This window comes from Pipistrellus kuhlii, unplaced genomic scaffold (genome assembly GCF_014108245.1).
Source record: "Pipistrellus kuhlii isolate mPipKuh1 unplaced genomic scaffold, mPipKuh1.p scaffold_m20_p_13, whole genome shotgun sequence".
Lineage (NCBI taxonomy): Eukaryota > Metazoa > Chordata > Mammalia > Chiroptera > Vespertilionidae > Pipistrellus > Pipistrellus kuhlii.
In genome coordinates this window covers 24784768-24797337 of record NW_023425438.1, presented here as the reverse complement: position 1 = coordinate 24797337, position 12570 = coordinate 24784768, and the positions used below count along the sequence as shown (strand labels likewise).

Sequence of the window (12570 nt, the reverse complement as noted above, 5' to 3'; positions counted from 1 at the left end):
TGCGGACTGAATGGTCCCAGGTTCGATTCCGGTCAAGGCCATGTACCTTGGTTGTGGGCACATCCACAGTCAGGGGCATTCCAGAGGCAGCTGATTGATGTTTCTCTCTCATCGATGTTTCTAACTTTATATCCCTCTCCCTTCCTCTCTGTAAAAAAAAAAAAAAATCAACAAAATATATTTAAACAAGCAAAAGAAAAGATACTTTACCAAAAAAATAGTATTCTCAAATCTGTATTTCTTTTGATTACTCTTTTGTATACTCTTATCATGTATTCCTTTTGTATACTCTTATCATCTCCACTAGTAGTGGAGATGATAAGAGTATACAAAGAAAATGGTGCAGGAAATATAATAAAATCTTCATAAAGATGATGTTTTGAATTTGGAGAAATGCCTATTCAAGTCTTTTGCCCGTTTTTGAATTAGGTTTTGTGGTTGTTGCTGAGAAAATGAGACGGTTTTCAGTGAAACACAGGCATCATTAATCTATACCATCAGTATGTAAAGGCTCTAACACAACTCTCCTGTGTTTTCATTTTAGTCGCCTCTATGTACTGCAAGGTGGCCTTGCCCAGCAAGAGTGGAGAGTGCCTGAGCTATTGCACAGACTGTTGAAGTACTTGGAACCCAAACTCACCCAGGTTTACAAAAATGTCAGGGAAAGAATAGGGAGGTAGGTATTATTTTCTCTGTGGTATGGTATACCTCTTGAGCTCTTCTTAGTGAATTTTAATTCCTAGGAATACATACTGGTTATGTTACTATTGAGTTTCATAGTATGCTCTTCTTCAGATTTTGTTTTATGTGGTGGTGTACACACTAGACAAGCGGCTCTGAATGTAAAATAGGGTGGCAGTGGGCTCACCAAGTCAGAGATGAAAGCCGGCACGCTCCGTGTTTATTACCTCAGAGTTGCAGGCACAGCACAGGAGACCTTCTCTAGGACTTGTCTGGGGTGGGTTATAGCTTTTGAGCCCTAGTTTTATTGAGGATGTGGGATCTCTTCTTACGGTACCTATTTCATTTTATAGTGTGCTGACCTACATATTCATGATTGATGTTTCTTTGCCAAACACCGCGCTAACAGCATCCCCTCGCGTTCCTGAGTTTACTGCTCGCATTTTAGAGAAATTGAAACCCCTCATGGAAGTGGATGAAGAGATTCAGAACCATGTCATGGAAGAAAATGGAATTGGTGAAGAAGATGAACGAACTCAGGGCATTAAACTCTTAAAAACTAGTGAGTGACTAAATTAGTAGATACTCACTTAAAAAACAAAACAAAAACAGACATTTATATTTTCTTAGGGCTTTTTTCACCCTTTTAATTGTGGTAAAAAATCATTTAAGAAGTAATATAAACAATCTGTTTAGTAACATTGAAGCACTGTCAAAGTGTATGACACAGCACCACAATACTATTGTAGTTCGTGGTTCGATTATAGCGAAGACTGATTCTGGGTATTCATTTCCAAACAGTATTGAAATGGCTGATGGCGAGTGCAGGAAGATCCTTCTCTACAGCAGTCACAGAACAACTTCAGTTGTTACCTTTGTTTTTTAAGGTAAGTTAATGGCTAAAATGAGGACTACATCCCCTTTTGACCTTCAAAGGGAATTTATATGGTTGATAGTTTTCAGACTGTGTATGATTTGGTTGTATCTTCAAAAAATAGAGTAGTCACAGAAAAATCATTAGGTGATAGTGGTTTTATATTGAAATAATCTTTTGAATATTAGATAAGATGAAACATATTTCACTAATAGTCAATTTCTAAGTAATAGTTTAAGAAAATAGCCGAAACCGGTTTGGCTCAGTGGTAGAGCATCGGTCTGAGGTCTGAAGGGTCCCAGGTTTGATTCTGATCAAGGGCATGTACATCGGTTGCGGGCACATCGCCGGTAGGGGGTGTTCAAGAGGTGGCTGGTCGATGTCTCTCTCTTATCGACATTCCTAACTCTCTATCTCTTTCCCTTTCTCTCTGTAAAAAATCAATAAAATATTTTTTTTTTTAAAGAGAAAGAAAGAAAGAAAGAAAGAAAGAGAAAGAAAGAAAGTGAGAAAGGAAATACTGATAGCTAAAAAGAAAAGCCACAATGAAATTTTGAATATAACTTTTTCTGAATTTTTAATACTTAATACGAATCTGAAGATCAAAATGTTCAATATATTGTATTTATTTTACAGTGATAAATGACATTATAATTGGTCTTAACAAATATCTACAGGAAGATATTTGTATGGTGACTTTTAAATTTTATTTGATGAAAGGTATGACCTGAGGTGGTTTTAATTATTCATCTGGTCAGAGGTTGGAGGAGATAAAACTAAGATCAAAAAGAGGGCTCAGAAGGAGCCTGTCAGGTTTGGGTAAGGACAGTGAAGACTTGGTGAAGATTCCATTTGTTAGGGGCATGCAAAGAAATTTCATAATACAAGCTTTGAATCTCTCACCTAAGTTGGTATAATCCTTAGTGTGTTAGAGAAAAATAATTTATTTTTAGAAATTAAAACTACTTTAAAAAGAAACAAAATACATTTAGAGTATTTGAAAAGATACTTATTTAAGGGTTGGGGGAGACAAAAGAAAAGAAGCTAGAGTGAATGTACCTTGTTTTGTTAATTTGTCTTTAAGACAAATCACTAATTTGTCTTAAATGGAAGGAAAGTACCTTAAAAAAGGCAAAATGAAATAAATGAGCCTTACCTTACTGTGTATCTGGTTGGTAGGATAAGAACACAGAGCAGTGGATTTTTAAGAACACAGAAATTCATACATGCCTTGTGGATAATATCTTTATTAATATTGGAATGAAGCTATTATGTGTAAGGTATAATAAAGAACAAATGCAGTAATAATTGTCTGTAGGAACCAAGATTTTTAGCATGAGAGACAAGGGATATATAAAAATCCAAGCTGTTTAGTAAAATCCTGTAACCTAAATTTGGAACTATCATTTTAATCGCATGATCCATTTCTATTTAGAAAATATGCTTATACCCTAGCAATGTCCACCAAAAAGGCCCAGAACCACTAATCAGCCTAATAGCATCAATACTCCGGTGTTCAGATTATACTTCTCAGTGTCATTTCCCACTAGAAGAGCCAGAGCTGCTTGAAGAAATGGCTGATTTTAGGTTTAGTCCAAGAAATGTACAGGATAACCCAGGTCATCTTGTCATACCAGAAACCCAGGATGCTACAGTTGTGTTAAAAGATGCAGGAGCCACTTTGAGCACCAGGAAGAAGGGCAACTACAGTGGATCAAAGCCATTAAATTTGTTGAGATTCAGTGCTTCATATGATACTTTAAAAAATTATTGCTCACTTTTAGAGGATAAGAGGGAATTCATTCTGAGGGGAAGAAAGCTGGTTGCCTGTGTACTAATTGGCTGTTGTTTTCCAATTTTTGCCTTTGGTTTGTTTTACTCTCTAGATTGCCCCAGTGGAAAATGACAATAGCTACGATGAACTGAAAAGAGATGCAAAGTTATGTTTATCACTAATGTCTCAGGGGTTGCTTTACCCTCATCAAGTGCCTTTGGTACTTCAGGTGCTAAAACAAGTAAGAGTGAATACCAAATATATATAGATAAATCTTTTTGTTGGGATTTTGGCTTATTCTAAGAATTTCACTAAGTCAGCTGCAGTGCACACAGTACCTGATACTTGTTTTCATTTTCATTTTTCTTTTAATATGAGTGAGTTCATGTACTGACCCAAGAACCAGACCTGGATTATGTACCTGGCTCTGTCACCAGCTTCTATGACCTTGGGAAGATCACTCAACCCCAGATATTCTATGTACATAGAGAGTTAATTATTGAAGCACCTTGAATACGAAGTGCTTAATGAGGGAAAGAGGTGGACATTTCCTTTTACCATTTCCCCCTTATGTTATTCACTTATATTTCTGAGCCTGTGGTAGAAAGACCTAAGTGAATATACAATATATTTTCTAGTAGCACTTTTTAGTATACTGTGTGCTCAGGTTTATCCAGGGCACACATGTGCTGTATAATATAAAAATGGACATGTCGCCAAAACTGGTTTGGCTCAGTGGATAGAGCGTCGGCCTGCAGACTGGAAGGTCCCAGGTTCGATTCTGGTCAAGGGCATGTACCTTGGTTGCGGGCACATCCCCAGTGGGGGGTGTGCAGGAGGCAGCTGATAGATGTTTATCTCTCATCGATGTTTCTGGTCTTCTATTCCTCTCTCTTCCTCTCTGTAAAAAATTAATAATATATATATATATTTTTTTTTTTTTAAATGGACATGTCCCCATGGTTTTCAAATTTTTAAGTTTAACACCAAAAAAATATTTTAACAGCACAATATTTTGGGGATTTTTTTGGTAGTGGAATTTAGTAGTTCTCAATCTTTTTTGCTTTCAATACTCTGCTATTATGAAAAGTAAAGTAAAATAATATGCAACCCTTGAAAAAGTCATGAATTATAAATAATTCTCTCTTCTAAAAATGGACTTTTGCGTGTGTATTTCTCCCCTTTACCTTCCACTATTCATATATTCTAAATACATTTACCGAAATAGCTCATACAACCTTTCATTTAGAAGGAGCTGTAAGATGAAGTTGCTCTAACTATCTGCATAACATAGATAGAATTATATTGGAAGATTTTATTTGTGTGTCATTTCTATGTCTGTCACCTCATGTTCTTGTCAACACTATTTTCACTGTTTATACTTCTCTTCCGCAGACAGCAAGAAGCAGTTCTTGGCATGCTAGATACACAGTGCTGACCTACCTCCAGACCATGGTATTTTACAACCTCTTTATTTTCCTAAACAATGAAGATGCAGTTAAAGGTATCAGGTGGCTGGTCATAAGTCTTCTGGAGGATGAACAGCTGGAGGTAAAATTTAAGTTAAAGCAAATAGAAATGTAAGAAATTCAAAGGAAGCAGCATCGCTCCCCTTTAGGTGGCATTTACACATTGATAAGTAGTGTTCTATTAAAGTATAAATCACTAAAAGTAACTAATTTTAGTGTTGCCCTCCTGGATTAGTTTTGATATCCTATTCATGATTTCCTGTAATACAAATGGAAACAAACATTAGACAGTTCTTACCCTGGTTTCTGTTTGCATTTGGGCAGGTTACGTTTGTGAACCTGTTTTCTTATCTATGAAATTGCTGGTGATAATGCTCTGTGTATCTTACTGATTTTTAAATGACTAATAGGAATGTATATGAAGGTAGTTTCAAGACAATAAAAAGTTACACATAAGTGTATTATCTGGTGAATTTAGGGAAGGATTGTTGTTCCCTTTTATTTTCTTCAGTAGAATAATCAAAGGTAACTTTTGTGGTGTAATATTAATATTTTGTACAATACGATAACATTAATTTGTTGAAACAGCCTCATAGAAGAAAAGCATGTTGTGATAAATGTGGAGTAAGATGTAACTTTCACTTTATTTTATGACTTAATGGGTTTTCCATGTAATGGAGCACTCCCGTTAATGATACATTTTATTTGAGAGCACTAAAAATAGATTGCATCTATAGGGAACTGGGAGTGGGGATTTTTCCATTTCGCTGATGAGCCTGTTCATTTCCCAGTCCAGCTTCTTGTGTTCTTTGAGCAGAGTTGTCTAATCCTTAGGGTACTCCCACCGCGGTGACAACAACTCCGACAGGCTTCAGTGAAAGTATTTACAGCTACCTGTAAAATTGTACAAACTTTTTCTTGTATTGTTTCTAACTAAAGAGTGGAAATGGCAAGGTAGGAACTCTAAAGTCGGTGTTTACTAACTTTAAAGGTTATAGCAATTGCGTTAAAATTAACTGTTTTCTGGACCTTGTTTTAGAACATTTTTATATATTTCCTTCATGTAATAGGCTTAAACGTAACTGTTACCATAAATATAACGACGACTTTTATTAAAACTATAATTTTTTAAGAGATATGTTGACTAATAATTAAATACAGCTCTTACGATAATGTTGACAATTTTGTAGTAATCTAAATGAGAAGTGTTTCAAGAAAGCTTTGTAATATTTAAGGAGACTTAGCAGTAGGAAAATAATTTATAGAGAAAATTTGATTTTGTATAAAATAATTATGCATTTACCTGAATGTAGTGGCTTTTTTCAATTTTGAGGCTATAGACCCTTTGACAACCTGATAAAAATCTCTATTAAGAAGCTGCAAAAGGACATTTACACAACTCGATACAAATGCCAGGAAAAGCCCCCACTCCAGTTCCCATACCACCCTCCAGCCTCTGATATTCCAGTAGGTTTGGGATTTCCGCTCTAATGCAAGTGATTATATCTCTACAGGTTCGAGAAATGGCTGCGACCACCTTAAGTGGTCTGTTACAGTGTAACTTCCTTACCATAGACAGTCCTATGCAGATTCATTTTGAACAACTTTGCAAAACAAAACTACCGAAGAAAAGAAAGCGAGACCCTGGTTTCGTAGGAGATACAATTCCTTCTGCAGGTAACAATACTGGTAGGAGCCGAGACCGGTTTGGCTCAATGGATAGAGCGTCGGCTTGGGGACTGAGGGACCCGGGTTCGATTCCGGTCAAGGGCATGTACCTTGGCTGCGGGCATATCCCCAGTAGGGGGTGTGCAAGAGGCAGCTGATCGATGACTCTCTCTCATCGATGTTTCTAGCTCTCTATCTCTCTCCCTTCCTCTCTGTACAAAATCAATAAAAAAAATATATTTAAAAAAAAAAACAAAAACAAAACAATACTGGTAGGAAACACACAGGGTCTTTGGAGATTAACCAGGCTTATTCAACAAATATTTATTGAATACTGTATGTGCCCTGGGTCTGTGCTCGGTATTGGGAACAGTTTCTCTGCTCTTGAGCTTTGCATATAGAAGGCAAAACCTGGTATGTAAAAGCTGAGCCAAATCGTTACGGCTTCCTTTTTCTTAACTTCAAGCCCCTATCCACCATGTTGCATGTGTACCATATAATATTCCTACAAACATGTATTACACACACACATCTTTATTAAAATACCAGAGGCCCAATGCACAAAATTTGTGCAAGAGTAGGCCTTCCTTCCCCCGGTTGCTGGCACCGGCTTTCCTCTGTCACCCAAGACCCGGGCTTCCCTCACAGCCCTGGCTCTGTCCAGAAGTATGTCCGGGCTAACTAGCATATTATGCTTTTATTATTATAGATAATGGAAATCGGAAAGCACTTTAACTTCTATTGCTAAAGAAAATATAGAGTCTGTAGTAAACAGACACATTGCAGTTCAGTTTGTTTTGTTTTTAAAGAGCAGTTTATTGCCCTTGCTGGTGGGGCTCAGCAGTTAGAGTGTCATACCACATACCCAAGGTCAGGGGTATGATTCCCCATTAAGGGCATGTTCTTGGGTTGCAGGTTCCATCCCCGCCCCAGTTGGTGTGCATGCAGGAGGCAACCAATTGATGAGTTTCTCTCATATCAATGTTCCTCTCTGTCTTCCCCACCTCCTTCCCTCCTACTCTGTAAAAAATCAGCGGAAAAAAGTATCATCCGGTGAGGATTAATAACAACAGAAAGAATAGTTTATTGAATTTTAGAGAGAGAGAGAGAGAGAGAGAATGAATTATTGATGTGAGAGCATAACATCAATCAGCTGCCTCCTGCATGCCCCCTACCAGAGATAAAGCCCACAATCTGGGTTTATACCCCGACTGGAATCCAGCCAGCAACCTCTCAGGGCATGGGACAATGCCCAACCAACTGAGCCATAGCAAGCCAGGGCTTGCAGTTCTCTGCTGAGTGTGTTTATATATGAATCAGTGCATTCTGAAAAGTGTGGTCTAATTTTGATTGCAGTTTGTTTTAGCATCAGGGATTATACTTTTGTATATGATACAAATAGATTTTTAAAAGCCATTTTGTCAGTTTTAGTAAATTTAAGACACATTTGGATGTCTTGAGTTTGGCCTCAAACACAGAAATTTACACATTGAAAATAACTAGCATAACCTAAAACTAATTTTATTTCACTGTGAAGGGCAAATAGATTCCTGTCAGTGTCTGCATATCACTTCTGTTGTCTTTGCAGAGTTGGTCAAACGTCATGCTGGGGTGCTAGGACTTGGTGCGTGTGTTCTTTCTAGTCCTTACGACGTTCCCACCTGGATGCCCCAGCTCCTTATGAATCTGAGTGCACATCTGAATGACCCTCAGCCTATTGAGGTAAAAGCTCCCTGTTGGTTTCCTTGCACACGCATTATCAAGAGATGCTTTGTAAAACACCATTTATACTGATAATTCCCTGCGCACTCGGACCTGCTGCTTTCATACAGCCACTACTGCCACTGCAGGACCAAGCCTGCTTATCCGTAATCATTAAAATCTTCTGTGTAAATTTTTTATCCTTCGGTAGCAAGGAAATTACTGTAACTTCTATCCTTCCCAGTCCAATGAAAGTAGTGTCAGTGTTGTCAGGATAAATGTTATACTTCTGTTTTACTAGCATGTTCTATCTAGGACCTGCCCAATTAGGAGCTAATATCAAACAGGAAAGCCTGGAGTATTATTTAGTGAGCACATATGGTCCTAAATTAAACAACTTAGGAGATGAATGACTTTGTTCTTTTCAGCTTAGTAAATAGATGTTAGGTGCATATTGAAAGTGGTCTACTGATGTGGTCCAAGTTCCAATAGCTTGTCCAATAGCGAGCTTGGTGGCTTTGGGCTCATTGGTTCTGTAGCGTTTGGTGAGCAGTGAGATCTAAAGTCTAGAGAGTTTGTTATTTAGCTGAAGGTATCCTAAATATAATGCTAGTGGTTCAGAGAGGTGAGAATAATACGTATGTGGGTTGTTCACTCAACAGATGACTGTAAAGAAGACCTTATCCAATTTCCGAAGGACGCACCATGACAACTGGCAGGAACACAAACAGCAGTTCACCGACGACCAGCTGATTGTTCTCACCGATCTCCTGGTATCACCATGCTACTATGCATAGGAGGGTAAGTCAGCAGGGCTCTGGGTTTAAAGAAGTCTGATATCCTCAGGCAAGTGTCATTGGGTCACTGACTTAGAACTAGGTGCTCCTCTAAGTTTTTTCTTTTTTGCCGATATTCTTAGGTGTCATTGTTTAGATAAAGTGTTTTTAAAATATCATTTGCATAAGTTCCCAGGGAATTTTTCCTGGATTTTCTGCTTCAGTTGTTAAGCAGACAAGTTATGTGACTGCTTTTAGATCTTTGTAAGTGCGTAGGCTTAGTAGTCTGGAAATGGTAGACAAAAATGATCTATTTTTTTAAATATTTTTTTTATTGATTTCAGAGAGGAGGAAGAGGGAGATAGATAGAGAAACATCAGTGATGAGAGACAATCATTGATTGGCTGCCTCCTGCATGTCCCACTCTGGGGATCAATCCTGCAACCCAGGCATGTGCCCCAACTGGGAATCGAACTGTGACCTCCTGGTTCATAGGTCACCGCTCAACCACTGAGCCACGCCAGCTGGGGAGGAAAAAAAAAAAGTATTCTTTGTAGCCTCTTAGTGGGGCCTGGGCATTTTGGGTTGCCCCAAGGGCTCTAGGTTCTATATTGTAGTGAGAACATTTCATCAGGATTCTTAAATATTTATTATCTATTCTTATTAAAGAGGGAGGACCCAGAAGCCTTTCTACTGGGATAGGAAGAATAAAGAAAAATTCACTTACTGGGCTTGACTGAAATTTTTTTCTTCCCTGATACAGGTGAGTAGTCCTCACTTCAAGCTCTTTTCATCAAAAATTCCAGATCCTCAGGTACCATCTGTGGTGGCTCGCTGCTGGTTTTAACTCTCTGCCTTTGCCGAGCTCTCATCATTTTGGTGGTTTCTGTTTAGTCTCATTAGTCTGCGTTACACAGGTTCTCAGCTGCCATTTGATTTCCTAACTTGTCCAGAACTGTTTCCAGAATTTTGATCACTTTTTCTTTGAGGCATCTGACAAAATCACAGTGTCTCAGACTAGAAATAATTACCCAATATGATCATGGCATCCAAGACCAGACTGAGTCCAGGAACTCATTAAGAAACAGTTTACTTGGAATGTAGAATGCCCATCTGTAAAACAGGTCCTCTCATTTCATTCATCTCAAATTATTTTGAATTCTTTCCAAATGGCTGTTGGGTTTAGATGGTAGTAGGGCTGTGGGCCATAAATCTGAAGCTTGGAGAGCCAGGAAGATGGAAGGAAGAGAGGACAGGTCTGGAACCTAGCCAAGGACCTGATGGATTGCTTGACAAGACACAAAAGTGAAGCTGGTGTCCACCATGTACCTCCCGCAGACTGGAGTTTTGGTGCTGAAGAGAAGAGTAACTGTGGGAAAACTGGGGGTTTGGTGAATACATTTTTGATGGATTGTTGTGTGTGTATACAATGTATGATTTTGAAAATAAACATCAACAACAATAACTACCCTGACTGGTTGATTTACCTGTATTCTTCACAAATATTGTTTGACCCACTTTTTAAAATTGTTATACTTCACCTAATAGAAGATTGCTGTGTTTGCAAAAATTCTGTAATTTCTTTCTGATTTTTTTTTTTTTGCCTGCAGAATCGTTGAGAGACTAAGAAGTCTTAATATTTAATTGACTTGTTTAATAAATGTTATATAGATGTAAAGGACTGTATAAATTGTAGAGATAGCTTTGGCAAGACTTTGTACAGATGCAACCTTTCACACATCACCATTGTGTAATTTGTAAAATTCACATGTAGCTCTTGATTATAGTGATTTTGGCTTTTGTACCAAATTGAATGCCATTTTTTGCATTTTTAAATTATTTTCTTTTCATGTTACAAAAGCTGAGGTGTGGGGTTTTGTTTGAGTTCATTTAATGTTAGAATGTCTGAATTTTTATGTGACTTTTTTTGTGTGCATCTCAATGCAAACGCCACGTTTGCCTTTGACAAGTTTATAGAATGCAAGGTATCTTCTAGACAAAACAAAAGTAATTCACAAGTTTGTGAATGTCATCTTGCAACACACTCTGTACAGTCTTCCTTAAAGGAACACTACAGTATATTTTTTAGAATCTACTTGTTGAATGACTCATTGCAGACCTAAGCACAGCAGAGGGCCTGTTACAGATCAGCACACACAGGCATATAGTCCCTGTATAGAGTAGTGCCAAACTGACAATTTCATTGTGTAACTAGTTTAAAACCCAATAAATGAATTGTTTTTAACACCTGGCTTTTGTCTTCATTAAGTGGACAGAACAGTTCTCTAGGCAGTGACTCTATAAGTTTCCTTTGTACCCAATAGATCTCGATCCATAAATTCATGCCCCCTGACCAAAATGAGTTATCTAGGTTGGATCTGTCCACTAGAGTGGCTATTTACTTTTAAATTAAAAATTCATTTCCTCGATCTCACTAGACCCATTTCATGTACTCATTAACCACTGGTGGCTAGTGGTTACCCTATTGAATAGCACAGATCAATATTTTCATCAGAAATTCAGGAATTGGATTGTTATGATGACATGATTGTCATTGAATAAATGAGTAAATTCTTGATACTGTAGGATTCACAGTTTGTCTGCTTTGTGTTGACAACTACTGTACTACCGTACCGTATACAGGTAATAAATTTCCTTTATTTTCATTTAACAATAAATGTGTACTGTATTCTTCTTCATGGAAAAATAAGACATCCCCTGAAAATAAGACCTAGCGCATCTTTGGGAGCAAAAATTAATATAAGACACTGTCTTATTTTCGGGGAAACAGGGTAGCTGTAAATTTGTTTCTTCCACAGTAACAGATAATTTCTCCCATGGGTGTAGCTGCTACTTGCCAGCCCAAACCTGTCATCTGGCATGGCTGAGCAGGGATATAACTTCGGAGTTTCACTCACTACTAATGTCTTTTTTTCCCTTTTGGTTATTTCTTGGGCCCAGGGTCACCGCTGCTGACAACCTACATTTGAACTGCTTCATTGCATGTGTTTGGGAGAGGGATATTACATAGGAATTAATGGGAAATTTGCCTTTAGAAATAAATTCACTTCTAAACCAAATTCTGTGAGCAGTCAACTCCTGGACTGAATGTCCACTTCACAAGTTATCCAGCCTTTTTATTTACGATGAAAGCACAGGGGAACTGGAAAAAGATAAGTTCTATGCATAAGTCAAGTTCTTTGGTACTTGGTTCTAAACAGTTTAGCCACAATAGGATTTCAACAGCATATTCACTAGAACTGAGTTTTCTGGCATCAGGGTGAAAGAAAGGGCATTCAAAGAGCATTCTCATTTCTAAATACTACCCCACCATCCCCACCCCCGCCAGGTTACAAAAGCAGTAAGATCGCAGTCACCCAGAATAGGATGTTACTTGAAGGCTCAGACTAAAAAGAAACCTGTGAGTTCATTGTTTTGAGCGTACGGACTCTCGGAACGAGGATGGTAGTTTTGGGTTTGGGTTCTTCACTAAACTGCCTAGTTGCATGCCTACGACCATTGCTTTCTATGATTTTTAACATTCATGTCCATGGCTGCTTGTCTTGGTTATTTGCATGGGTAGTTTTGCTGTATGGTGGTTTTGTGTGTGTGTGTGTGTGTGTCTGT

General features: G+C 38.0%; 1 protein-coding gene across 15 annotated transcripts in view; it reads left to right on the top strand.

The window, feature by feature from the left end:
• PSME4 (proteasome activator subunit 4) overlaps window positions 1–12570 on the top strand; it is a 96275-nt gene that overhangs the window by 76669 nt on the left and 7036 nt on the right. For 5 of the 15 annotated variants that reach the window (XM_045580740.1, XM_045580735.1, XM_045580742.1 and 2 more), the window contains 9 exons: window positions 545–676; window positions 1035–1243; window positions 1483–1568; window positions 3442–3570; window positions 4725–4880; window positions 6313–6487; window positions 8055–8188; window positions 8830–8968; window positions 9707–11188. In XM_045580740.1, coding sequence (XP_045436696.1) covers window positions 545–676; window positions 1035–1243; window positions 1483–1568; window positions 3442–3570; window positions 4725–4880; window positions 6313–6487; window positions 8055–8188; window positions 8830–8964 — 1156 coding nt within the window. In that variant the 3' untranslated portion in view covers window positions 8965–8968; window positions 9707–11188. Of the gene's footprint in view, window positions 1–544; window positions 677–1034; window positions 1244–1482; window positions 1569–3441; window positions 3571–4724; window positions 4881–6312; window positions 6488–6738; window positions 7405–8054; window positions 8189–8829; window positions 8969–9612; window positions 11189–12570 lie in introns of those variants that run through there. The other 10 variants (XM_036435322.2, XM_045580738.1, XR_006741417.1 and 7 more) reach the window with 9 other exon arrangements.